The sequence below is a fragment of the Eleginops maclovinus genome, chromosome 21 (assembly GCF_036324505.1).
Source record: "Eleginops maclovinus isolate JMC-PN-2008 ecotype Puerto Natales chromosome 21, JC_Emac_rtc_rv5, whole genome shotgun sequence".
Classification (NCBI taxonomy): Eukaryota; Metazoa; Chordata; class Actinopteri; order Perciformes; family Eleginopidae; genus Eleginops; species Eleginops maclovinus.
In genome coordinates, this window is record NC_086369.1 from 4,746,555 (window position 1) to 4,773,039 (window position 26,485).

The 26,485-nt window shown below is 41.6% G+C and overlaps 4 protein-coding genes and 1 long non-coding RNA gene across 9 annotated transcripts; 3 read left to right on the forward strand and 2 right to left on the reverse strand.

Annotated features, from left to right (window-relative positions):
• The first annotated feature begins 1,101 nt into the window (after positions 1 to 1,101).
• Positions 1,102 to 3,061, forward strand: rpl22l1 (ribosomal protein L22-like 1). 2 transcript variants are annotated; one of them, XM_063912400.1, is made up of 4 exons: positions 1,102 to 1,351; positions 2,015 to 2,128; positions 2,252 to 2,443; positions 2,879 to 3,061. In XM_063912400.1, the coding sequence occupies exons 2-4, from the start codon at positions 2,103 to 2,105 to the stop codon at positions 3,024 to 3,026; spliced, it is 366 nt and encodes a 121-aa protein (XP_063768470.1). In that variant the 5' UTR covers positions 1,102 to 1,351; positions 2,015 to 2,102; the 3' UTR covers positions 3,027 to 3,061. The 2 variants fall into 2 exon arrangements, with proteins under 2 accessions (XP_063768470.1, XP_063768469.1); XM_063912399.1 differs by having other exon boundaries at positions 1,107 to 1,351; positions 2,322 to 2,443.
• Positions 3,062 to 4,908: 1,847 nt separating this feature from the next.
• Positions 4,909 to 11,209, forward strand: slc7a14b (solute carrier family 7 member 14b). 3 transcript variants are annotated; one of them, XM_063912224.1, is made up of 10 exons: positions 4,909 to 5,017; positions 5,529 to 5,581; positions 5,739 to 5,828; positions 6,266 to 6,745; positions 6,927 to 7,163; positions 7,677 to 7,894; positions 8,023 to 8,169; positions 8,429 to 8,637; positions 8,843 to 9,612; positions 10,242 to 11,209. In XM_063912224.1, the coding sequence occupies exons 4-10, from the start codon at positions 6,445 to 6,447 to the stop codon at positions 10,544 to 10,546; spliced, it is 2,187 nt and encodes a 728-aa protein (XP_063768294.1). In that variant the 5' UTR covers positions 4,909 to 5,017; positions 5,529 to 5,581; positions 5,739 to 5,828; positions 6,266 to 6,444; the 3' UTR covers positions 10,547 to 11,209. The 3 variants fall into 3 exon arrangements, with proteins under 3 accessions (XP_063768294.1, XP_063768295.1, XP_063768296.1); XM_063912225.1 differs by lacking the exon at positions 5,739 to 5,828; XM_063912226.1 differs by lacking the exons at positions 4,909 to 5,017; positions 5,739 to 5,828 and having other exon boundaries at positions 5,454 to 5,581.
• A 20-nt stretch (positions 11,210 to 11,229) lies between these two features.
• cldn11b (claudin 11b) lies at positions 11,230 to 13,920 on the reverse strand. The gene is made up of 4 exons (XM_063912227.1): positions 13,894 to 13,920; positions 13,170 to 13,399; positions 12,475 to 12,639; positions 11,230 to 11,935 (listed from the first exon to the last, which is right to left on the reverse strand). Exons 2-4 carry the CDS (start codon positions 13,393 to 13,395, stop codon positions 11,676 to 11,678), a joined length of 651 nt encoding a protein of 216 aa, XP_063768297.1. The 5' UTR covers positions 13,396 to 13,399; positions 13,894 to 13,920; the 3' UTR covers positions 11,230 to 11,675.
• A 262-nt stretch (positions 13,921 to 14,182) lies between these two features.
• On the reverse strand, positions 14,183 to 25,781 carry si:ch211-230g15.5 (polyhomeotic-like protein 3). The gene is given in 15 exon segments (XM_063873911.1): positions 14,183 to 14,925; positions 15,743 to 16,058; positions 17,459 to 17,579; positions 17,770 to 17,881; positions 18,455 to 18,620; positions 18,839 to 19,170; positions 19,428 to 20,363; positions 20,821 to 21,022; positions 21,569 to 21,670; positions 22,154 to 22,306; positions 23,805 to 23,893; positions 23,896 to 24,010; positions 24,012 to 24,108; positions 24,147 to 24,382; positions 25,204 to 25,781. Coding segments are annotated over 14 exon segments (3,114 nt in total). The 5' UTR covers positions 24,365 to 24,382; positions 25,204 to 25,781; the 3' UTR covers positions 14,183 to 14,770.
• Positions 16,632 to 19,106, forward strand: LOC134858050 (uncharacterized). Of its 2 annotated transcripts, none has more exons than XR_010164921.1 (3): positions 16,632 to 16,767; positions 18,539 to 18,636; positions 18,820 to 19,106. It is a non-coding gene; the product is annotated as an uncharacterized LOC134858050 (long non-coding RNA). The 2 variants fall into 2 exon arrangements; XR_010164920.1 differs by having other exon boundaries at positions 18,847 to 19,106.
• Positions 25,782 to 26,485: the final 704 nt, after the last annotated feature.

Consider the following 26,485-nt stretch of genomic DNA (forward strand, 5'->3'; position numbering starts at 1 on the left):
CTTTTGTGTAATTGTAAGTATGTAAAAATTGTGAAAACTGTTTATATTAAAGCATAGTGGTGGTCTAAGTGCTCAAATCCAGCAAAGGTGGTTCTATCCATTAAAGTTGGACATTTTTGTAGCTTTTGTCCTTTTTTAGTCCTGTCATATTTTTTCCTATGTTACAATCATGGTAAAATTCCCAATATTTATAAAATAAGAACAGAAAAGGCTCAATTCATCGTTACTTTTTCTGGCAAATTATATTTTGAAATAGTAGTGCATGGAGGTCTAATGTGTACGAAATGAACATGAATGAAAAAGCAACCAGACAGGATGATAAGCAATACACAAAGCTTCACATGTTTCTATTTAATAATCTACAAAAGTTGAAGCACTTTAAAAGTAGTTGCAATAATTACTGATAAAACATACAGACATACTCTTCAGAAGTCCTGCTTTCAGATTTGTATTTCAAGTAAAGTGCTTCATGTGAGCAATGTGGTTAATGCATTAAATGCTTTTAAATAATCCCAAATAAGAGCACCATCAAGCAATGAGAGCTGTCTGCACAAACACTTGTTTGCATTAAAAAGTTTTAAAAAGCCAGTAAGAAAGCAATTGAACCTTTTTTAACCAACCAAAGCTAATATTAAAAACTTAAATGAACCTTCAACAATCAATTCCAGGAGGTGCAGTCTGTTTTCAATGGATAAAGCTTCTTTTGTTGTGTATCTGCATTTGAAGTCATGGCTGCAGAGAAAAGGCACACCCTGCAGTGGCACTACCATGGAAAGAAGGATGCATGTTAAACAGTGTGACCAGTTATGGTTCGTCTGACTCACCAGCTGGCATGTTACTTTCGCTTGTTCGTACCATACAAATGCAGCTGAAAGAGAAGGGCTTCTCTGAGAGGCCCGGGGCAATGGGGAGTGTGTGTCTGTGTTAAAAAAAATAAAGGGCAGTGAATGGTTGAGCAGGCTCAGCATGTTCATTATCAGGGTGTGTTTTGACTGCAGCTAACTTATGGACCTGCATTATCACACAGGCTCTGTTTAAACAAGCATAACCTCAGATCTACAGTATCTTATTTTAGGACAAAATTATGTGAAATATAAATGCAACTTTCAATGTTGGAGGTAAATTAAAGCTACAAGAAACAATGACAGTTAGTTAAAAGTTCGGCGAAGCTATCAGGCACGTCATAACTTGCTGATCGAGCCATTTCCAGACATTTGCGTGTGAAAATGTGTATTACTGCAGCGAGACTGGGGTTACCATACTTGGTAAGGGCGTTCCTTGCTACGCTAGCTTCGTCCCCATTACGTCACATCCGGATCTTTCTTTCACGTCCCGTCTCAACATGGCGCCGGTGAGTCTTGGCTGCTCGTCATGAATTTGCTTTTTTAAATATCTATTCTTAGCAAATACCTACATATTTAGGTAATAATGTATTGAAAAAAGTAAAGCTTTAAGACGAATCCCATTTTTTTAAACATTGAGTTGGTTTATAGTGAAGCAATCCACTACTAGCTGAGCTAGCATTAGCTCGTGGTAGTCTTGACGTTTTCTGACACGTGTTCCATTCATTAGTCAGTGACAGGAAGCCAATCCCCATAGAATAAATGATGTTTCACAAAAAGTAATTCAATGTCTATAGTTGTATAATCGCACTTCCTATTAAAAAGAATAGTATTTTCTGTTTGAAAAGAGCTGGTTGGTTGCAAGAATGAATTATGCTTTTAGTAGTTTTGTTTTTGCGTGGATTTATCCAGGCGAAAACAAGTTATTCAGACGGATTCAAAAGGGACTTCTGCCTGATTTTAATAGTACCTGTCAATTTTGTTTTCTGTTACTAGTAGCTGTATATATAAAATGTTTGCTAGCTAGCACATATACTTTTAGCGACGGAAAACTGAAATGACACAACGCGAAGGGAGAGATTTTAAGGGGACTGAAATATCTATCAGATATGTGCTGCTGCTAACACAGGAAGTTTTCTTAATGTTGCTGCTTTTATATTTATTTCTCACAGCTCAAACAGAAGAAGCCGACTACTGTCAGGAGGACCAAAAAGGGAGCTTCATGGAAGTTCACCTTGGACCTGACCCACCCAGTGGAGGATGGGATCCTGGACTCTGCTAACTTTGTAAGTCTCACTGCACTTTATAAACTCTTTAACAGAACATTCCTCTTGCACATTGATATCATCACATCATAAAAGGGTTGGTATATTGATGTTTGTACACAGTTAACCCTGTTCATGGACTAGGGCTGCCTTCCCTAGCGCCGCATATACTAGGGTTCTCTTCCCTAGTGCGTCAATGTGTTCTGTCCAACAGGAAATCTTCCTTAAAGAGAGGATCAAGGTCAACGGAAAGACAGGGAACCTGGGCAACATAGTGCAGGTCGGCCGCATGAAGAACAAGATCAACGTCACGTCTGAGAAGCAGTTCTCCAAAAGGTGAGATGAGGTGTAATTGAGCTTGTTTTGCTGAACAGAATATGCTTACCTGCATTAATAACTCATCAGTCTTATAATCATAACTTTAGGATCTTAAAAAGTCTTAAAATATCTTAATAAATGAGCCGTAATTGGTGTTAAAGTGTTCACACTGATAGTAAACCAACAATGCTTATATTTAGTTTTATTTTCAATATTTTTTCTAGATCTTTTAAGTGTTTATCTGGAACAGAAGAAAGTCACATTTTAAGTCGGTTAATATTTGAGAACATTTTTTAAATGGTTTTAAATTTTCCTTCTGGATTCCATTTAAAATGAGAAAAAAGGAAACTAACTTGCCTAAAGCTGTAGGAGCCCCTGAGTTCTGTTGCATGTGTACACTATAACCGTTATTGAGACTTTCAATTTAATTGCGGTTCTAATTGACCCCACCAGGTATCTGAAGTACCTGACAAAGAAGTACCTGAAGAAGAACAACCTCCGTGATTGGCTGAGAGTCGTGGCATCCGACAAAGAGACGTATGAACTGCGCTACTTCCAGATCAGTCAGGACGACGAGGAGGAATCAGAGGCAGACGAATAAATGATTCTGTCAGGAGAATAAACGTGGGAAAATAACTTATTGTCCTGTTTTTACTTTAAATATTGCCATCTCTACAAACCTTAATATTTTACAGGTTTGTTCAAAGTCACAGGCAGTTATATTACAGTACATGTATATTATATTAATAAGGGTAGACTTGGATAAATGCCTCATGAGAAACTGAAGCATGACCCGGTCCCTGGAAATGGCCATGTAGCAGAACACTCCATGCACAGCAGGTGGTGCTACCGATACTTCTACAGTTTGTGTATTAATGTACCAATAAAGTCACATAAGGCCAAGATAAACATTATAATTCAGCATTTCTATATTTGACAGAATCCAATTTCCATTATACAAATAAAAGCATCCAAATCTCATTTTAACTCATTACTACTCTGTGTGACAATTGCATCCAAAACAAGGGGCAGATAAAACTAAACTGTTGCCATTTTATTTTGCAATTCAAAGATGCATTTTTGTCTGGTGAACATATGACAGAAACCATAAGTATGTGTTCTATAATTATAAAATGCCAGTGAAAAATATCACTTTTTTTAGTCTTCCTCTACAGTCTACATCTTCCTCCATCTCTGCACATCCCTGTATGAATTGCTTCAGGCTGCAAAAAAAGCCTTTGCTCCCTTAAACAGAAAATGATGTTTTGCTGTGTGTGTATGTGTGTGTCTGGATTCACTCCCATTCGCTCATCTGTTGCGTATAAAGCACGCAGCCTCAGGAATGCTTCCACCTTCAGCTGCCGGCATCTCAAATCTTCATATCAACAGTTTCAGTTGGTGGTTTTCATCATGCAGACGCTCAACAGTTAGCTTTTATACTCATACATTTAAAAAAATGCACATAATATAGGATTTAATGATGCGAAATATAAAGAAATACAAAAGAGGGTTGCAGAGTGGTGCATGACAATTAGGTTTTTCGACCTCTTTAGAATTAACCCAAGCAACTTGAAATGACTTTAATTTATGCTCATCAATCCTTTCAAAAGTCCTTTACATAAACTGAAATCAATAATAAAATACATATTGAAATACGTTTGCAAAGGTGAGGGCAAAAATAACTTAAAATCTATTATGGCAAATTCATTGTGTGTGTGTGTGTGTGTGTGTGTGTGTGTGTTTGTTTGGGTGGACAATCTGGTGTCAGGTTTCTCCTTTTTAACTCCATGTTACCATGTCTGCTGGTGAAATCTGACCCTGTGCATCGGATTACCAGCAGACAGAAATACAGCCACAAAACGTTCAGTGTGCACATTTAATTTGGTGTTACAGTTTGGAAAATGTGGATGTTCGCAAGCTTTTAATTTGTTTGCTGACAAGAGGATGACTACAGCATCAATGTTGAAATTTGAGGTTGTTCTGAAACATGCAGTGTGAAAGGAAAATCACCTTCCTTTTGGTATAGTGAACTCGAGTGTGCAAAACTGTTGCATAATCTTTTACAAAGAGAATACTTTTCTGTTGAGAAGACACTTTACATACCAAATAACAACTTCATTAAAAAAAATACACTTTTAACAAAAAGAAAAAACAAAGACGTAGAAAACAGTTACTTAAGCAAAGTAGTGAAGCCCCACACATAGGGCTGTGTAACAGATTAAATAGAATAATAATCGTATTTTTATAAAATAATAGATACAAACAAAACAAACAACAAAGTTCTGCAACAAAAGAATTGCAATACAACATTTAGTTTAAAAGTTTAATAGGAAAACCTCAACTTTGTTGGCTTTAAAGAATACAAATGTTTAAAAACTAAAGATGTAAGATATTTAAAGAACACATTCATTACACTGCACATACTGCCGCACGACTAATACATACTATTCTATTGACGTAGAATACTGCTGTCGTTGTGTGCCTGCAGATTAGCCGACACAGAAGAGAAGGGCAACAAATGCTTCTCCCTGACAACTGAACAGATTCCATGCATGGATGAAGATATGGTTGAAAGCTCCAGAAGAAAAGCAAGTAAGTGAACCCTCGAGTTTCGTTTCATTAGCTGGATAATAAGATTACAATTTTACTAAAAGCAACTTTTGCAGGATGTAAGATAACTTTCCATTACACACACACACCACACACACACACACACACACACACACACACACACACACACACACACACACACACACACACACACACACACACACACACACACACACACACACACACACACACACCTGGTCAGTTCTCAGCTGTGCATACAAACTAAGAGTGAAGAAACACCATTTATGGCAGCTGCAGCATAAAGTTAACTTGCACACCTTCACAGCAGCTATCCTAACCTCCCTCCTATGAATGAATGATGACACACACACACACACACACACACACACACACACACACACACACACACACACACACACACACACACACACACACACACACACACACACAAACATAGTCTCAAGTGTTGAATAATGTATCACATGGTGTCAGGTCTGAAGGATTAACGCTGTCTTCTTCGCATTTCCTACAGGTCTGCAGAGGAAGGGGACTCAACACATTTTCCCAGGAAATAACACAAACACAGTGAGTGTATTATCTTTCTGCACAGATGGGCAACTTTTATCTGCATTTATATATGTATTTAAAAAAAAGTTATGCCTTTTTTTTGTTTTAAACCCATCCTGTTTAAGTTGAGGTGTTGATTTCAGATTATCAGAAGTTTGTTCTGGTGTGTTTTCAGTTCAGTTTCTGCTTCCTTAGTCGTACCATTCCGTTGTGAAAGCAGATCTTCTGTTTTCATGAATGTTTCAGAGAGGGGAGTCTCGCTCTGGTGAGTGATGAGAGCCGCTGATTCTATCCCATCACCAGGCATAGCTAAAAGTGGCATTTAACGACCATTGCATTTCTAATAATTAAGATTTTCTCAATGCACTGGTTTTCTAAAAGAAAAAACATAACTGACTGCTGATTCCTCACTGCTGCTAACTAGAGGATAAAAACTAGCTTTACCTAGTCTGTTGACAGCCCCATTTTGACCTTTGTTTTGGCTAAAAAATGAACAAAACATTGAAAAGTTTATCCTCAATTTGAAGCTAGACATCTGCAGATTAATTTCCAACTCAAGATTTGATCAAGTAAAGTAAATCATGATGAGAGATGAATAAAAAGGTCATATGAAGGGACAATTAAGTAGGACAGTAAGTGATTTCCTTGTTTAACTTTGTCATTCATACCATTAATATATTATTTGAATTGTTCTTTTGACAGCGTCTGTGTCCCCCATTTGGATTTGTTGCTCTTAAAGAAGAAGACAGTGGGTACCCTGATGAGGAGACTCACAATGGGAGAGAAAGAATGATAGAGGGTGTTCCAAAGAAAAGGTATAAGGAGCCACAAACAAGCTTAAACAAGGCGTAAAGAAGGTGTGGTGAGAATCAGGTGCGGTGATGGCGGCGTGGCTGGGCCGCCTGTCTCTGGGCGACGCCTGGTTCAACATGTACTCTCGCCTGTTGAGGACCAAACCTGTGGGCTCCATGGCTCATGGCTCCGACGACCTCACTGAGCTCGGGGAAGGGTCGGGGATCGGGCTGGCCAAGGTCCTGACTACAGTGGACCTGGTGTCGCTTGGGGTGGGCAGCTGTGTCGGCACTGGGATGTACGTGGTCGCCGGACTGGTGGCCAAGGCGATGGCCGGGCCCGGGGTCATCCTGTCGTTTATCATAGCTGCGATGGCGTCAATACTGTCAGGTGAGAATGCATCCACCAGAATCTTCCTCAGTTTCTGCTTTGATTTGTTAATAGAGGAAAGCCTACAGCAGATTCATGGCATGTTCTTAAACGGGAGGATTGTTAATACCTTTGTTCTTATAATTATGTCCTCTGAAATTGAATTCTCATTCTCATTGAGCACATGTATTTCCGTCCTCAGGTGTGTGCTACGCAGAGTTTGGAGTCCGAGTCCCAAAGACAACGGGCTCTGCCTACACCTACAGCTACGTGACAGTTGGGGAGTTTGTGGCGTTTTTCATCGGCTGGAACTTAATCCTGGAGTATCTGATTGGCACCGCAGCCGGGGCGTCAGCTCTCAGCAGCATGTTTGACTCTCTGGCCAATCACACCATCAGCAACTACATGATAACACACCTGGGCACACTCCGAGGACTCGGTCAGTACCAGTAGTACCTTTTTCCCAGGGCTGGAAGAATTATTCAGACCTTCTTTTTTTGCCTAAAAGTAGCAATAAAACAGTAACAAAAGTGAAACTACTTATGTGTTATGGCCAATTTCTGAGTTGTATATATACAATTATTAGATTACTAATTATCTACTTTCTGTTTGGTGTGTGTTGCTAAGGTCAAATGGGAGTTTGGTCCCCCGTGTGAGGCCCAGTGGTTCCCTTAAAAATTATGACCCTAGTCCATGCCTTTGGTTAGTGTCTGTGTAAAGGAAAAAAAAAGGTTCCAACACCAAAAACTGTGCAAAAGCGGAAAGTATTTATATTAGTAAATTATAAGTAAATATCTGCGTACTGTTTACACCACTGCCTTTCGGGTATGAAACCCATGTTTTGTCAAAAAAAGGTAATATTCTTAGAAAAGGTATCACAGTTGTTGTCTTTATACAAACACTGACTTATTTCTCCTAATATCAATGAAATACTGCTGTGTGTGTTCCTCAGGTAAGGGTGAGGACACGTATCCGGACCTGCTGGCCCTGTTTATCGCGCTGCTGGTCACCGTTATCATCGCTCTTGGCGTGCGTAACTCGGTGGGTTTAAACAACGTGCTGAACGTGGTCAACCTGGTGGTCTGGGTCTTCATGATTATTGCCGGACTCTTCTTCCTCTCCACCAAAAACTGGGAGGGCGGAAACTTCCTGCCCTACGGCTGGTCAGGGGTGAGATACAATGTTGTGTAATAAGTGTAGTGAAAAGGACAAATACCTCAAGTTTGCCCTTTAAAAACTTCTCATTTTAACCACTTTTAAGATCCACAAAGCAAATGTTATCTCTTATTGCTGATCAGGTGATGCAAGGTGCAGCGACGTGTTTCTACGCCTTCATTGGATTCGACATCATTGCGACAACGGGAGAGGAGGCGAAAAACCCGAACACCTCGATCCCGTACGCCATCACCGTCTCCCTGATCAGCTGCCTCACCGCATACGTGTCGGTCAGTGTGCCACACAGGAAGAACACAAAGTATCCCCTCTCAACAGGAACATCTTTGGTTATCTGTTAGATTATATTCATCTGTTTTGTCAAATCGAATTCATAACAAAACCAATTCCCAATTGAGGGACTTTTATATTTTCTACAACATCTAAATCTGAAGTGAATTTGCTGCTGACTGCTCAGAGTTGATTTGGCTAATTCCATTACTATTTGACCTTTTTGAACTTTGCATATATTGACCTCCCTCTTCTGAACAGGTGAGTGTGATCCTGACGCTCATGGTTCCCTACGAGCTGATCGACGGCTCTGCTCCTCTCATGGAGATGTTTGCGGTTCATGGCTTCCTATGGGGGAAGTACATTGTGGCGGTGGGCTCCATCGCTGGGCTTACAGTCTCTCTGCTGGGCTCTCTGTTCCCCATGCCAAGAGTCATCTACGCCATGTCCCAGGACGGCCTGCTGTTCAGGTGAGGCAGCAGCAGACTCTGACTTATGCTCAGAGAAGTGTTCAAGGTGTGAGGGAACAGAGGGTGATGTCATTGCCTTTTTTTTAAGGCTACACAAGTTTTCGTAGGGCCTGCAAATATGTAACTACATGCTTTAGACATGACTGCCACAAATAATGCTTTGCTGAATAATTAACAAGCTAACAGTGTGATAATGTGTGTTTAGATGCTTGTCCCACGTGTCTGTGCTCACACACACTCCAGTGGTGGCGTGCGTGGTGTCGGGGAGCCTCGCTGCGCTCCTCGCTCTGCTGGTGAGCCTGCGGGACCTGATTGAGATGATGTCCATCGGCACTCTGCTGGCCTACACTCTAGTGAGCGTGTGTGTTCTGTTGCTGCGCTACCAGCCCGACGAACACACTGACACACACCAGTTCACCTCAGAGGACAACGGGGGCGACCTAAGCAACGCAGAGGTCCCGACGAAAGACGACCACATGCTGATCGGAGATGTTGATGGGTCAGCATCCTATCACACGGGAGGGACTGAAGGAGAGGGGGACGACTCTGATTTCCACACAGGCCAGGCCTCCCTGATGAAAAGGGTTCTGGGAGGTCACTACTACACCCTGCGACTGCGGCTGGGGATGCCCAATGCGTCTGCACGGCCCACCCCCGCCTCGGGCCGCACAGTGACCCGCTGCACCCTCCTCTTCTTCGTCACCTCCTTCCTCCTATGGTCAACCGTCATATTCGGCGTTGAGCAGGGGGCTGGTGCCGCGGCGGTGTTTTCAGGCCTTACAGCTACTCTGATGGCGGGGTCCTTGGTGAAGTTTTTAATCGTGATCATACAGCAGCCGGAGAGTGGAAGAAAGCTGCCCTACATGGCACCATGTGTGCCCTTCGTCCCCGCGGCGGCCATTTTGGTCAACAGCTACCTCATGCTAAAACTGTCTCCGCTCACCTGGGCCAGGTTCACCATCTGGTGCTTCATAGGTGAGAGAGAATCATTCTTAATACATTTCGAAAGCATTTGGAGAAAGCAGACCTTGGCCAAGTCCATATGCTGTGCCCCGGAATTTGAACGAAATGCAGTTTGTTTTTCTGCTCTGTGATTCCAATCCAACCAAAATATAATTTGCATTTTCTAGAGACTTTAAATCATTTCTGTTTCTTTACGTTGTCGCTTTGTCTTGTTCATATTTCTAGTTATTGATTTGCAATAAAGAAATAAAATGAGCAATAATGAAAAGTTTTGTATTTGTAATTTTGAGTTTAAATTACTGCAAAAATAGAAGACAATAGACAATTCTAATTTCAGTCAAAGATTTTGAGTTAACTCACAACTAAAAGTTACAATAAACATATAAAGACAAGATTTTGACCAAGAGTCTATTTATTTTTTATATATCATGATAATATCAGGAATTATTTTGGCCACAATATTCGTGGTGTGAATATGCGTTGGTGGTTTATTTGTATTTTGTTGATTCACAAAGGTAAATCTGCATCTATTTGACAGAAAATACATAAATCTGCCACTATTTGATGGATGATAAAGGCATTATCTTAAATCTGCAGTTATTTGACAGATGATGAAGGTATTTATGCTTATCCTTCCTCAGGTTTGCTGATCTACGGATGTTACGGGGTGTGGCACAGCACTCTGGAGCTAAACGCCCGCGAGCAGCAGGCTCATGCCAGTTCCTACCAGCGCTACGATGACAACCTGGATGCCTTCTCCTCTGAGGACATCCTCCCCCCTGAGGACCAGGAAGAGAGGCCCTACCAGGGCTGGTCTGCCCCTGAGGAGAGAGGATACATCCACCAAGAGAACCAGGATGGAGAGCAGGAGCAGTATGAGGGGAATGGGGACGGATACCAATCCAGCAAAGGAAGGACCAATCATGGCTTTAATGAAGAGGACTGAAAACACCGTGGTATCACTTTAAAACTTTGAAAGTGCCGTCTACATGAGACACTGTTAATATAATATTGTTCTGCTCAGTTCAAAACTTGGTTTGGATAAAGGGATCAGAGGATACAAGGGAAACCTCCAATCACAGAGGTTTCTTTTAAAAGGATCAGTTATTTCCACCGTCTATCCTGTTACTGACCTTAGTTTGGATGTTTGTGTGAGACGCAGTGGTGTTGTGGTGGTGTTGCAATTAAAAAGTTCCCTGCCAGTTTTCTGTGGAGTTAAAATTGAACAAACTTTAGGCAAAGATGGCCTCCATTCTCCCTCTTCTCTTACCCCTTGTCTTTGTGAATTTGTATTCACCCAGAAAAACCCACTTAGCTACATTCTAGCAGTAAGAGAGTTCCTGTCAACAAAATAAATAGTGGACTGTCAATCTAAAAAGACTAATCTAATGAATAACCCAGCTCGCATTTTTTGTTGTTGTTGTTTAAATGGTGACTCGAACATATTTGCAGTGGATTTCTGAAGCCTTAAAAAGTCACTTTTGTGTTAGTTTTCTTGTTAGTGTTGAGTGAATGCGATTGAAAATGAAAGACCCGTAGTTAGTTTTCTTTTGAGTGTTTGCTTTAAAACGTGTTCAATCTAAGAATTGTGTTAATGTGTCTAAATGAGTTGCAGGAATAAATGTCTCATTTTGATTGAAGTTATTTATTGTGACACTCTTGATTACTTAAAAAGTTTTATTAAAAATATTACACTAAAGTTGATACATATTGATTATACTGTGAAGAACAAGAAGCTAAAATCAAAACAAAGGTTATACAGTTCTCTGCATAACCTTATAGAGAACATGTAACAACGAAAACAATCATTCTGTATAATTCAGGTGATGTTTTTCAAATGTATTCATGCAATTGAAAGTATAAAAATCATTATTAAAGTCACAGATTAAAATAAATTTGACATAACATTAAAACTTTTTTTTACCAAAAACATTATTGGCTGATAAAACTTAAAATCTGCATATTGAATAAAACAATTTGACCAATGTGATTATTTGTGCCCCAAAAGAAGATATATTTTGTATAAACTCATTCAAAAAGAAAATGCACAGACTCATGCTGATCATTTTCAGTGTTCACACTCTTTCACTCTTGGCATGGTTGGCAGGGGGGTCCAGCGGCGTGGCGGTGCCCCTCTGCCGGGAGTAGTAGAAGCTGTTGTCGCGGCTGGGGACCCCGGGGTCAGTGCCCTGGCAGCACAGGATGGTGAAGCCCCCCAGGAGGCAGAGACCGGAGCCCACCCAGCCGGCATACAGAGAGAACCCAAACGACATCAAATGCTCCTCCTGGTGAGAGCCGATCGGGAACCACACCGTGGAGATGATGCAACACAAAGCTGGGAAAAAGAGTATGTTTATAAAGACATAAGGGGACACATTTTTCTTTGGCCTAAAGAATAGAGGAGTTTCAGAGAGTTTTTTCCCATGTGATTGGAACAGAAAGTGTGTGTTTTTTCCCACAGGAAGTAGATGAACCCAGTCAGGATGAGGCTGTCTGACAGACTGTCTGCCTCCTGCTACAGCTGGGAAACACCTGAATGTTGCACGCCCTAACATATTGGCCTCTTAAATCAATGTCTCCATGAACTTTATACTTTTATTCCTCTAAAACCCCACTGACAAAAGAATCTGCTAGAATCAAAACTCTATCTCCTTGAAATATTGACTGTCTCCTTAAATCAATGCATCCAAAAACTAAACCAAAACTAATTTCTCTTAACGACTGAAACTGTCCTCTAAAATCAACCCAAATAACCGAAAACTGATATATTCCGTGTGTGTGTGTGTGTGTGTGTGTGTGTGTGTGTGTGTGTGTGTGTGTGTGTGTGTGTGTGTGTGTGTGTGTGTGTGTGTGTGTGTGTCCATGTTCTCTTACCAAGGAGGATGAAGAGGACCCCACCCACGCGTGCTCGCTGCTGCTTGACGGCGAAGTTGTCATTCTGCAGCCGTACGCAGGGCATGGACATGAGCACAAGCAGCATCGCGGGGAGGCCGAGCAGACATGCGCAGATCATCAGGGCACGAGACGTCTGCACGTAAGCTGAGAGAGAGAGTTGGGTGAAGTATTTAATGCACAAACACTATAGAAGATTTAATGAGGCTTGGAGAGTAACGGATTACATGTAACGGGTTTACCTAATCAGGATACACATAAAGGTAACTGTATTCCCTTACGGTGCCTTTCAGCTGTTCTTATACTGTCATTATCCAAAGAGCCCACATCTAGTTTAAAGAACCATTTACAGGTTAATACTTTTTGAATGATACTATTTTGTAATTCAATACTTGGAATAGGTAGACTACTTTTTCTTTTATAGTTATATTATTATGGTATTTCTTTATCTGATTTGTGAACAAAAATAGCCTACTGTATTATTTTCTATTCTCTTTAAATGCACTGTAATTGAAATTGATCATTTGATATTGGTAATCCAAAAGTAACAGAAAGTAATCAGGTTACATAACTTTTATATCAGGATACTTACATGAATTAATGATTTCATTTTTCACACAAAACTACCCCTCCCGACCCACAATTTAAATGAAAATGTAAGTTAATAGTGATGTTACCGGGCAGGCTGAGCATCTGGCTGAGTGCCTGGCAGTGATATAGCGCAGGGGAGATCACGCACTCCGCCCACAGTCCCCGGGTACCGAGCTCATCCATGCGGACACAGGTGGCCACGTTGTACTCGCAGGTCCGGACCCAGTCGTTGGTGGCTGTGGCGACGATGACCCCCACCCAGCCCGCACAGCTTGCCGCGCTGCCGGTCACCAGCCTGCACATGTGCGCCATGGAGCTGCCGTGCGTAATTACGCGTCGATAAAAAACACACTAAATCTTAAAAATGCGGATTCTTTTCAACTAATTTGTGTTTCAAATATGTTTTTAACTCCCTCTGCAGATATTTACTTTTAAAAGTCTAGTTTGATGGACCAGCGACTGAATAAAGCAGAAGTTGTTATATTTGTATTTTGAAATGATTAGTTCTTAGAAGGTTATTTTCTCTTTTTAGTTGTGAGACTGAAAACCTCACTCAAAACGCAGAAGTTAACTGTTAAATGTGTATCTTTCTCTACTCTGCTCACAAAAAGATGAAAGGTTCCACAAAATCGCTCCAAAAATATGCAATTGACTTATACCAATTAAGATGTAAAATATTAAAAGTATTTTATATCAGAAACATAAAAAAGAAAGAAAATAATCCTGCTATGTCCCGTTAATGTGCCCGAGGCTGATCCGAAGTAAAATGCCTAGAATAAGATTTATTATAGGGTGTGGTGAAATACCTACCCTCACTCCACACTTTAAGCCAATCAGAGTTCATGTGACATCCTAACCTAAACCAGATATTGAGAGATAGAAAACAAAAACCTGAATTCATCAGAAAAGCAGACAGACTTGGAATATTTGGCACAAATGTGAGGTTTTTTCAATCTCCGGAAGGACCTTTGTGTCATGAATTCATATCAGTTTATTTAACAAAATACAGATTTCTCTTCATATAACATTTACCTGTCTCACTGTGGCCCTCTGCTGGTGTAAAACGTCTTCTTTTTCAAACAACAGGATAAAGCAATCGTTTTGATTAATTATTCATTTATTAAATAATTTCAGGCATGATACCATAAAAATGTGACGATTAAAGACACCAGTCTCTACCCTGATAGTGACTTTTTTTTAATCCACAGACATGTTTTTGTCCAGAATATAGTGATATAAAACATTAAACTTTCATGAATCACTTACAAAGTCTACGTGTTATTATTATTATTGTTATTATTATTATTTTTACACACACCGGTTATGTTAGCTACTGGATAGATTTGTCGTTGAAGTCACATTCTAAAAAAACTAAATAGACAAATTTTATATATTAAATGTTCAAAATCCTTCATGAAATAGCTTCAAATTTACACTCTCCAGCGGCATGTAAAATATACACAAAGTTACAAAAATCTCTCGTGCTACAGCCCCAGAACAGATTGAATTTCTTTCGGACTTTTCTTCTGTTCCCTAAGGCCACACCTTGATTTATAATCTCATAAATTACCGTGAATCTCTTTTTGTGACTTTGTTCTGTCATCCTTGGTGTCAGCTTTTCATAAAAACTCTCCTTTCTCTTCACATTTAACTTCCTCCATTCCTCGTTTTTGTGTCTGTTTTTGTCTCATTGGTTTTTCAGTGTGTTTATGTGCGCGCAGATCTTGAGCGCTGGTCCCAGTTTGATGTTCATGCTGGTCATCAGATGGTCCTCAGTGAGCAGCAGCATAGCCTGGCCGTCGATTTCCTGCAGCCGGAACGCCTCGGCCACGTCACTGCAGCCTGAAACACAGAGAGAACGATGACTTCCGGATCAAGAGGTCTTTAAAAACACCTTTCTATTTTCTAAACTGCCTTCTCTGCACAAGGTTCACACTTTCTGAGTTGTTATATCTGGAAATTGCGTCGATTCTTTATACATTATATTGTCAACTTGCTTTTAAAGCTACATCAGCTAACAAGTTATCAATAAATCATTACAGCCTACAGAGGCTTTGGTGTTAGTGTTGCTGCATCCTGAAACACAAAGGAATAAACTGAGTTGTTGACTAAAGAGGTCTTTAAAAACACCTCTCCATAGTCTTAGTTGCTTTTTCTCCCTACCGTGTTCACGTTAGAACATATATTTTGTTGACATCATCAGCAGATACTTTAACGCTAGTGTTTGACTGCTCTGTTTTTCTTTCAGATGTTTCACAGTGAAAGATAAAAATATGCTGCCTCAGCCTGTGGTTAAGTCAGTATTTTGCGAAACACTTAATTGGAAGAGGAGTACGTCATCTGCTCATGATTAACACACTCAAGTGTAAATCAGAATTAATGACAGTGGAGTCATTTTATATTGTTTTATTTTCATGTAAATCAAACTGCCATTTTTACCCCCGCAGTCGCAGAGACAATTCTTAAGAGGACTAGGACCGCAAATAACACTTCTTTATATTTTTCAATTGACTGTTTGTTCTATAAACTTTAAAAATCCAACCCACCCCAGAAAAAGGATCATACTTAAAGTGTGCCATGTTTGGACCCGTTGTTACTCATGACAGAATTATATTTACAATTTTAATGTTCTGATGTAAAGCCTTTATTTGAAGTCTACCTGGCAGTGTGTGTATGAAGGCGGTGACCTCCTCCACGCTCCACTGGGCGGGAGGGGGTCTGAAGGTGCTCGTTGGGGTGGGCGTGGTCAGCGGGGGGGCGGACGCCCTCCTTGCTCTCCTCGCCGCACGCCGCTCCATCCTGGCCGTCATGGCGATAGCAGGATCTTCTTCCCCCTCATCATCTTCCTCCTCACCCCCTCCCTCCATTTCCTCCTCTTCTTCCCCCTCATCCTCCTCCTCCTCGTCGTCTTCTGCCTCCATCGCCTTCCCCTTCCCCTCCTTTTCTCGCCGTCCAGCACTCCACAGATCACGAGGCTTCAGAAGAATTGTGAGTTCAGTGGTCATTATTTTAATACTCAAAGATCCTGCTAAAATGCACAAATTAGAGGTACATGTACTTTACTTGAGGTTTTTAACTTTTGTATACATCTACTGCCTCTCAGAGGTAAACATTGTCCTTTATACTTATCTTACAGCTTGAGTGCTTACTTACCATATCAAGAGTAATTCAATTTTACATTAAAAAAACTCACATAATGTTTTGTTATAAATTAAACTCCACAAAAGTTACAACACAGCCTGTCCAAATAGTAAGCAGAAAATCAACTTGCAATATTTTATGAATTGCTTGGTTACCTCTCTAAATTGAGGTTGATGCTTTCTTTTAATTATTAAAAAAACGTTTATGTATAATAGTTTAGAAACATTCTCTGATTATACTTTATTTTCACTTATTTTAATAATGCAGGACTTTTGTGTGAAACTAGTACTTCAACTAAATCATCTGAATATTTCTTTCTCTGCTGCAGAGAACAGTACAGAGTACAGAAGTATTAACAAAGGACTCCATCTAGAAACATCATAGTTTCAAAACAGCCCTCAGAACTTCAGATCCCATAAGGCATTGTGGCTTCGTTAATAACACCTGTTTGAGCACTGAGGTGTACTCTGTATATTTTGGTGAAAACACTAAGGACAGGATTAAACTGCAGACTTTTACAGCAAAACGACAAGCCCTCAATCTGTGAGTTTAATCATGGAACACAGTGGAACATAAAGATATGTTAGCAGCAGCAAAACGTGCTAAACAGTAAGCTACATGCTATATCTTAGCCTTTTGGCTAACAACCATAGTATCAATGCTAGCTCACAAGCTAAATGTTACTATGCTAACATGCTTCAGTTGTTTTGTGGTCTGCATTTGGGGGTGTTTTGTTCATTTGAATTACAGTGTTGCTTAATGTTGACATGATGACTTTATTAATTATGGTGTGGTTATCATTTTATATTTGGAGTCTCTGTTGATTCCTCACAATTTAATTATTCACTGTTCGACATATTATACGATGTATTTGTACTTTTATGGAAATCCTATAAGTTTCCATTTATCATTCTCTTTCTTGTTAATAATATACTTTATTTTTCTCAAAGTGACAAGTGACTTCTCAGTCTGGCAGCTCTGATTATTTATACAAACTTTGCCACCTGACTAATCATCTCTTTATTTTATTTAAATTGTATTAAGTTTTCTTTTTTTCCATTAATTTGAGGACCTTATCTTTATTCAAAATGATTTGTATTTATATATTTTAAACAGGAATAGTCTTGTTTTAATTTGCTGCACCTTAGGTCACTTATATGAGGTAAACTCTGGTTAATTTGTGTATTGAGTGTTAGTTTTTATTTTAAAGTGGTGGTGAGTTCAGGCTCCCTACCAGTCTCAGTAAAAGAGGCTTCCCAGGGACAGACTCGGCCCTGTTCAATGTGGGTCGGGGCCTCTCGGACCGGCTCCCCGCGCTCAGAGCACGCAGACGCTTTGTGAGACGCACGTTAAACCTGAGGCAGAAATAAAAAGTTTTAATTCACACACACTATGTATGTAACACCTGTGTGTGTGTGTACTGCACCAGCCACACAAACCACATCCTGCCAGCGCAGCAACACCTCTGAACACACCGCTGCAGCTCAGAGACTGAAGGTCACATGCTGCATTAGCTGCTCTGTCTTTTGGGTTTCTGACTCTCACCCGCGTGCACAGGAAGTAGAGCAGAAGCGTTTGGACCGCATGAAGTTGTGTGCATGACCTCGCTTCCCGCAGAACTGGCAGTGCAGCACTGTCCTGTCCCTTTGTACCGGCCCTATGAGTGAGACAGAGAGTGTGTTTAATTTCTGAGGTTTTAAAGCTACACAGGTCTGAAAATACAGCAGAGAAGGACCACCTTATCACCGTAAAGATAAAAAGAAGCCTCAAATTCTCACATCTGAGAATGTTTGTTTAATAAGAATGTCAAAATATATTAACTGAGTTTAAAAGTACTCTTATCAAGTGTTATTCTTTACATATATCATATAAAAGATCAATGGTCCTCTGTGTCTTTATTTCAAAGATTAAATCTGTGGAACAATTCACATTTTATATTTAGTAGAAAGAGGATCGATTACTTTTTTTAACTTAATACTGTTGATTCATCCAAAACAAATTGAGGAGACTAGGACTGCAAAACCTCAAAGCTGAGAAGTTTCAAAAAGGTGTTTTATGTTCTTGCTTCCTATTTGTGCAGGTCTGCAGATTTTCAGTTTCTGGCTTTTGGAAATGTTATAACTGTTTAGGTGGATAATTAAAATAAGGCTGGCGGGATTTCTGCGTCTTCATAAAATGTGCAATGAACTTGATCCTCACTAATGAGCCCTGGTGGTTCATAAGGTCTTACTCTTGTCGGGGTCCTCTGCGTCTCCCCCCTCCTCCCCCTCTGACTCGGTGCAGTGCTCAGCTTGTTTCTTTGTGTCCGTCACAGGGAGTGCTTCGCTGCTGTTGGTCCCGTTCACCTCCTGTGGCATGGAGACCGGCGCGGGAACCAGCAGGGACGAGCGGTTCACCTGCAGAAACAGAAAGGTGCTCAAACACACGGTAGTAGGGGAGGTAGAGACTATTTGTAATCCATTGTATATAATTCTTAAATGGGAAATTCTGTAAGTAAGGATCTAGTAAGGATTTGTTCTTTGGTAACTTTAGGTATATTTTGAAGCTAATACTTTTGCAGTCAAGTACAATTTTGAATACATTTTCCATTTACAGTGTGTGTATTTGTGCATACTGGAAAAGGTTGGAGCCCCTCCTGGATGACAAAGCCCTCCACCAGGTGAGTCAGCACCTGCCTCCCCTCAGGCCACGCCCCTGGTTCCCAGGGGCTACTCAGCGATTGGTCCAAGCTCTCCGGCTCGTCTCCTGATTGGCCGAGGGGCTCCGACTCTGTTTCGGGCTGCTGCGACTCGCCGTTTGATTTTGTTACTTTCTCCGTCTCGGGCTGCGATTGGCTGAGGTTGGTGGGGTTGGCAGGCTGAGGGGGGAGGAGGGGAGGCTGGGGTTCTCCAGAGGGGGAAATGAAGGGTGAGGAGGGGGGAGACTGGGAGGAGAGGCTGGATAACGCTGGGAGAAGAACAGACAAATGTCAGAGTAAATAAGTTGTTAAATAAATAAAGTTATTTTCAAAAGAACAAAATCAAACAACAAAATGTCCTTATGTCTTATCTGTCTGTCCAAAACTGGAAGATATGTACTATATGAAGATTTGAATGACACAAAAAGACACTAAGTACAGCGTTAGTAGGAACTCGGTCATCCTGTACATATAAATTACAGTTTTTTGGGGTGAAGCGTGCACTGAGGTGTACAGATGGAAGTACCTGATTGGTTGTCAGACTGAGTGGACATGTCCTCACTGAAGTCCTCCTGACCGCCTGGCTGCAGAGACTCTGGAGCTGGACCCAGGATGGGTTTCTTGTCCTCGTCTTCAACAGGGTCAGTTTCTAAGTTCTGGTCCTGATGGAGACTCTCAGACTGGTCCATGGCGCTCTCTCCTTCCTCCTCCTCAATCTTTTTCCCCGCTTTCTCTCCATCACTTTGGCCTTCCTCTGTCACTTCCATGTGGTCTTCCACTCTGCCTGTTTCCTCTTCTTCTTTCTTCTGAGCGACGATGCTTTCTTCCCTTTCAGGAGGAAGCTTCTGTTTCTCTTTCCCTCTTTGGTCGTCTCTCTCGCCCCTCAGCTCCTCTCTGTCTCCCTCTCGCCCTCTTCCTCCTTCTCTCTGCTCATCTTCTTCCCTGCCCTCTCCTCTCCGGAGCAGAGTTTGTGTTTGAGGAGGGGAAGCCGGACTTAGGAGGGACGGAGGCGAGCTGTTTTTTGGCAACGAGGGGTTCAGAGGATGAGGAAGAGGACTGACATGCTCGCCGCTCAACGTCCTCTTTGATTGGCTGGGGATCTCCTGCGCATCCACAGTAGGAGGTGCTAACGCAGCAGGGGGGTACGTGCAAGGCTTCGTCTGGCGTCCCGAGGAGAGGGCGATGATCTGCAGCTGCCTCGCCGCAGACGGTGTGCGATCAAAGTGAGAGGAAGCAGACGTGGTCCCAGTTAAGGAGCTGTGCTGTGATTGGCCGAGCAAAGTCTGTGTTAACGGGCAGCTCTTTAGTGTAGACAGCGGCGAGCGAGTGGGGGGGGCCTGGCAGACGGGGGCTGCAGCGATGGGTTGAAGTGTCGAAGTTTGACGAGAGGACACCGCTCTGTGTCCGTTTGGAGACTGGAGTCGGGGTCGCAGCGGGACGGCTCGCACTGGAGAGTAAAGAGCTGCAAGAATAAACAAAAGCATCAAAAGAGAAAATAATCAATTCTATTCACAAAGTGCACACCAGAACAAAACTAACATTGCATATGGCTTATTGGTGAAATAAAGAGCTAACAGGAGTAAACAGTGTTAAGATAATTATGTAAACAAACACATATTAAAATTACATGTAAAAATTGTATTTATCACAATTAGGAATAGATAAACACTTGAAACACTATTATATTTTTTTACTTATATGGCTTGTTTGTATTTTTCAGATTGGTAGAGCATAACAATCGATAGAATGCAATAGTTTTACCAATTTAATAATAATTGTCTTGATTTAATTTAAATGCAGATTTGTTTTCCCTTTTAAGTGTCTTTCTCTGCTGATGTTTAATATTTAATATTTAATTCCTGAGATCCTCCTCCTCTCCCACACCAAGGGTTGTTTTTAGTTGTCCTGCAGGGACGTACTTGGCGGGGGGACGGAGAGGTGGCGGCTCGGCGTGTTGGGTGTCTCTGTGCTGCAGGGCTGTGGTCGGGGCCTTAGGGGTGGGAAGATGGGGACGTGAGGGCGAGAGAGGGGAGGCGGGGCGGAGCAGGGGGGCTTCAGGCGGAGCGAGGGAGGGATGGTGAGGGCCCCGGGGGGAGGAGGCCTGAGGGTGAGACTCTGGAGCTGCAGAGGGAAAGACAGATTAAAAAACATCATTTAGATCTCAAACACATCGTTTCACTTTCTGCTTTAATTCATCGTTAGCTGTAATCATTAGCATGTTTGGCTAACATTAGAAACCCAGCGCTCCTTCTAACAACGGTAGTGTTTGATCCTTGAGTTTAATGGGTTCTGTCTCACTTGATATTGTATTTTGGAAAATGTTTAACTTGTTTGCATGAACACTGAAAACAGGAGGAATCAGCTCGCCTGACTCACTGTCAAATGTCTATAAAGTACATTGAATTACATTTTTGCAATTTACCAAGGGTTATGTGCTGGACTATTTCATGTTCAGAGACAACAAATTCGCTGGCTAGATAGAACAAGCTGCCTTTGACTGAAATCAAATGGCCATTGGTTCAAAGATTATAAATTATAAAGGTAAATAAGTGTCTGTAATGTATGGTGCAGAATAGAAAGCTTTACAGTCAAGCAACAAGGTCTAGCAGAGTTTAGCAAACTCAAAAATAATACATGCACAAAGGTTGGATTTGCTCGGCTGCTCACCTGAGCGGAGGCAGGGTTAGAGTAAAGAGGGGAGGAGGAGGAGGAGGAGGAGGAAGAAGAGGAAGAAGAGAGTGCAGGTCGCATAGCAGACGTAAGAATCAGCTGCAGGAAAGAAAGGAGAGAGTAAACAAGGGAGGAAATAGAGAGAGGAGCAGGAATTAAAGCAGAGTCTAGACATGTTCAAGCGCTGTAGAAGAATAAACATGGTGAGGGTCTCTACAAAAGCAATTTTAATTTAGCAGAATGATTTTTTTACTATCTGAATAGCAGAAATTTGTGTGAAATGTAACATGAATTAAAATGTAGGAACCATGTTAATGTTATATATGAAACTCAGAAACGCACTACATATTTGTGTAATTTTAGTAATTTTTGGATGAAAATTTGAATTTTATTCTGACCTGGGACAAAGTTCCTACTACTAAGGCCGTAACTCTGTAAAAACACTCATTTAGTTTCATCTTTATTTTACTTGCAGTGTCCTTTTTTCCTGTTACCTGATAGCATTATCTCTAATGGTTACAATATCATACTGCGATTCGCGTGCGTGCGTGCGTGCGTTCGTGCGTGTTAGTGTATGTTTACCATCTGAGCTCTGAGCAGCACCTGGTCTTGTCCAGACCCTCTGAGACCTTTCCCCAGGAGCAGGGTCTGCTGGGATACCCTTTGCCTCGCGGGGGAGGCGCTCTGATTGGCTCGCACAAGACCAGGTGTGCCCGCAGGGTGAGATTGTGATACCTGGGGACAAAAGGAGAGGGTGAGGACAAGGGACAGAAAGAGTTTTAAGGCGAGAAGGTCTTGTTACATTTCCTAGAAAAGCAAGATAGGGGTGGGTGTGTGTGTGCGCATGTTAGTGTGTACAGAGGGTGGAAACCAAAAGAATAAACAAGTAAAAAGATGTCTTAAGAAATGCTAATAGTAACACAACCTAAACTATTTGTTTGCAAAAAGTTGCTCTGTGTCATCTAAATTCCACACTTGTACTGGCTGTTTGTAGTTAATTAATATAATTGCAAAACGCATGCTGCCCTTGCCTTCCACGCACTAGAGGAAATCTTGTTCCACGCACAGGATTGCATCTAGGCAAAGCAGGGCGGTTATATTTCCATAAACATGTTCCTTACTTTCCTTTCCTACAAGCAGGGTACACGTTTGTACACTTTTAATGTATAACATTTGTAACATTACCAAATTTAAGATGTCATGCCAAATGTTTTACTCACAAATATATTTATTCTCCACATTCTGCCTTTCATCAGGGTTTAAGGGTCCTAATGTCACCATAAATACAAGTTTACAAAAAATCATCCTTTTTAAATTGTTATAAAACCCAATCCTAGTCACTACAAGTTTCCAAGAGAACTACAAATGACTATTAATAGAACTTTGACTATAACTGACTAAAAGGCATTTAAGCCAAACAATCTTTCATTATATTTTTATCCAACCAACATATTTGGCTTTCTTTCCTTCATCAGGAATTTAGCCTCCTAATAAAGAGTTCCCAAGTTGATCACGTAGGAAAACCTCTCCCTAAAAATATTTGTAATATACTTTTTTACAATGCAAAACAGGAAATTACAACTCCTTTTAAATGCAATTTTACAATCAATCTTTTAAATCCTCCCTCAGAGCAAACTAGTCCAAATAGGCCTGTTTGATCTTTGCCAGAATTAGCATTCTAATAAATATCATATTAATGTGAACTGTAGATAATTCTCGCTAACCAAGATTGTATCCAGATGCTAGTACTAGCATTCTTAACTTAAAAGTAGAAATCATTTGTTCTTAAAATATTCCAATACAAGTTCTGAATTCAAAATGTTTCTTCAGTGAAAGTACAGAAGCATTTTGAGTTGAATGTATTTAAAGAATCAAAAGAGTACTCCTCTACCACTGCCTCTTTTCAAATATGTTTTAAAATGCAAAAAGTAGCGAGTAAGTTAAAGAATGTTGTGATGCGTAAAGTTCAATATTTGGCCTTAAAATGTAGCCGAGCAGAAGTATAAATGAGCACTAAATGAAAATACTCAAAGCAGTAGCATGTCAAAAATAAAACTGAAATACAGTACAATATTTATTTACATTTCACCATTGATGCTAATGCTACCTCCAGTTCTTATACTGTTGTAGTAAAGAAAACAAAAAAGGGTATTTCACAAATGTCAAACTATTGCTATAAAGTAATATACTTGGATCATATGGAGGTCAGTGTGTGGGTGCGTGTGTGTGTTACCTGTCTTCCAGGTGGACTGGCGGGTGTGTGAAAGGGTGTGATGGGTGTGGAGGTGGGGGTGGGCCTTGTGTTCCCATTGGTGAGGTTGGAGAGGTCTTGGTTGAAAGGGTGGTGCAAGTAGAAGAAGAAGAAGAAGAGAGGAGGGGGGAGCTGACTACAACAGGAGAGGAGGAGATGGTGGGAGATGTTTTCGAGGGGAGGATAGGGGCGGGAGTAGGTGCGGAGGACCGGGGTGGCGGTCGAGGTGAGTTTAGGAGGAGCAGGGATGAGGAGGTGGGGAGATGGAGGAGCAGCAGCCGCCGCCGCCCCGCCCCGCCACCCGCCACCGCCACCACCGCCGCCTTCGGGATGTGTGCTGCAGAAACGGAGGGAGCAGGGGTGAGAGGGGGAGGAGAGGAGGAGGTGGTGGGTGTCAGCGTGGGTGCAGGAGAGTCGAGGAGCATGGGGTTGGGGGTGAGGCGAGGAGGGGTGGGGGTCGTAGGGATGGAGGCGTCCTGCGCTGTCCCATTGGTGGACTCTCCGTTCTCAGATTGGCTCCCACGAACTAGTTCCCTGTCCATCCTTCAACACTCAGCACTCTACAACACACACACACACACACACACACACACACACACACACACATGTTTCTTCATATGTAAAAGTAATAATAATTGAAATATATATATAATTACAAACAATAACAATACAATCCAAAAGCAGAAACAATAATATCTAAAAGACTTGAATTTAGTCTGTTATCATAGTTATATTATCATATTTATTATTATAATTACAATCATATTTATAATAATAAACTCACTACATAAAGTATAACAATATTAGCAAGTTTATATCTCCATTTTTATGAAAACTATTTTTACAATGTGATATACATACAATAAAACCTTAAAGTAGCAACAATAAAGAAGACAAACTAAAGGTAATACATTGAGTAAACTAGTCGGTAATTAGCAGAAACGGGGGTTTTGGTCCCAGTGAGGCTCCAGGAGCCCCCCCCCCCCCTGCAGAATGAGGAACCCCCTACTGTCACTACAGTGTACAGTTAGGATGACTGCAAATAAAAGGGGGTGCAAAGTTTATCAAAAGGGGACTTCTGGAGTAAATGTGAGCTCAGTCTGCAGCCTGAACTTAGCTAACAGCATCCCGGAGGCAGGTGCCTCTCAGCGGGCAGATGCGGACATCTGGCCCGCAGCCTGCTCAGTCCCCCTGCCTGCAGAGTCACTTTATTCCGCAGAAAACACCACGGAGAGTTCCATTGCACGGTGACAGTTAGGCCAGAGATCATACATGTGACTATCAAAAAAAGAAAGATGGACACAGGCCTTCACAGTGGAGAAGTCTCACGATAAAAAACATTTTGGGAAATTGTCAGGCGTAAAGCGCCTCGGTCACCTACCGCAGAAAATCGGCTTCGTCTTGCAGCTTATTCCAGGTGCTGTCCCCCGGAAAGTGCCCGCATGTTTATAAAGTATGTTGCTGTTGTCTGATGGGCAGCTCTTGGCTTTTAGCAGGGACGACAAGCTGAGAATGGGCGTGTGTGTGCAGCCTCACTTCCTCGTCTGACAGCAAAGTGCGCGTCACCCTCCACCAGACAATACTCCCCCAGCCTCACCTCTGAGTATCCACCCCAAGCCCCTGCAGAGAGGCAGAAAAATGCCAAGTTGCACTGCAAGGGACGCCCGTTTATCATGTGTATGGGCTTGTGTGTGCGTGTGTTTGTATGCGTGTGTGTGTTTGTATGTGTGTGTGTGTGTCGCACTTTGATTAGGATTGCATCGGCGTCTCCCGCGGAGCAGTCCGTGAATCTAGCATCCAGAGGCGGTTGTGGTGCCTGCTGTTCTCCGGTAAACCACCACAGTCACACCTGCCGGGTCTGTGGTGGGAATGAGCCCGGCCTGGGGCCACCGTGTAGCGGTTGCAAGGGGCCTGCTTAGTCCGCTGCTGGAGAAATGCAATGCAAGGCAGATAGGAGGATAGGAGGCAGCGGCGAGACAGCACCACTCAGAGCTCAGGAGGACCAGAGCCTCAGAAACAGCCTGCTGCAGGATATAGCCGACTGTTCTTTCGCATGCACTGGAAGGGGAAACGATATAAATCATGCAATAATGGAATAGGCTACTGCGCAAAACCAAATGCATACTGAAACTAAATACATTTAAAATTGTAAAGTTAGTGTAGTCCCATATTGCCTAATGTGTGGAGGTTTGTTTGGGAGCATAAATCAATCACAAATCAAATGTCTTGCCTACAGAAGAGAGCTGTGCGAATTGGGAACACTGAGCATACAGCATTCTGAAAAGTGCCATATAAAATGAAATATAAAAAAACTGCTATTACTGTTTCATAATTTTAATTGTATTTTTCGAGTTTGTACTGAAACAAAAAGAAAGGACATACAAAGGCATTATTTATTTATTCATATAGTCTGCATTGTGTCATATGACAGTATGTGGTCATGTGACCTATGTAGAGTCGCGAGTCAGGTAGCCTACCTGATGTCCACAGACAGGACACTGACAAGAAAAAACGGATTTAATACTGACGTCACTCGCTTTAATCTGCACCTACGTCAATGTGCACACACAGGCAGGAACACACAGGAAACCAGGTGCCAAGGCCTTCAACATAAAATGAAACGCAGAATTTCAGCTTGAGTATATTCAGCTAAAAGTGAACAG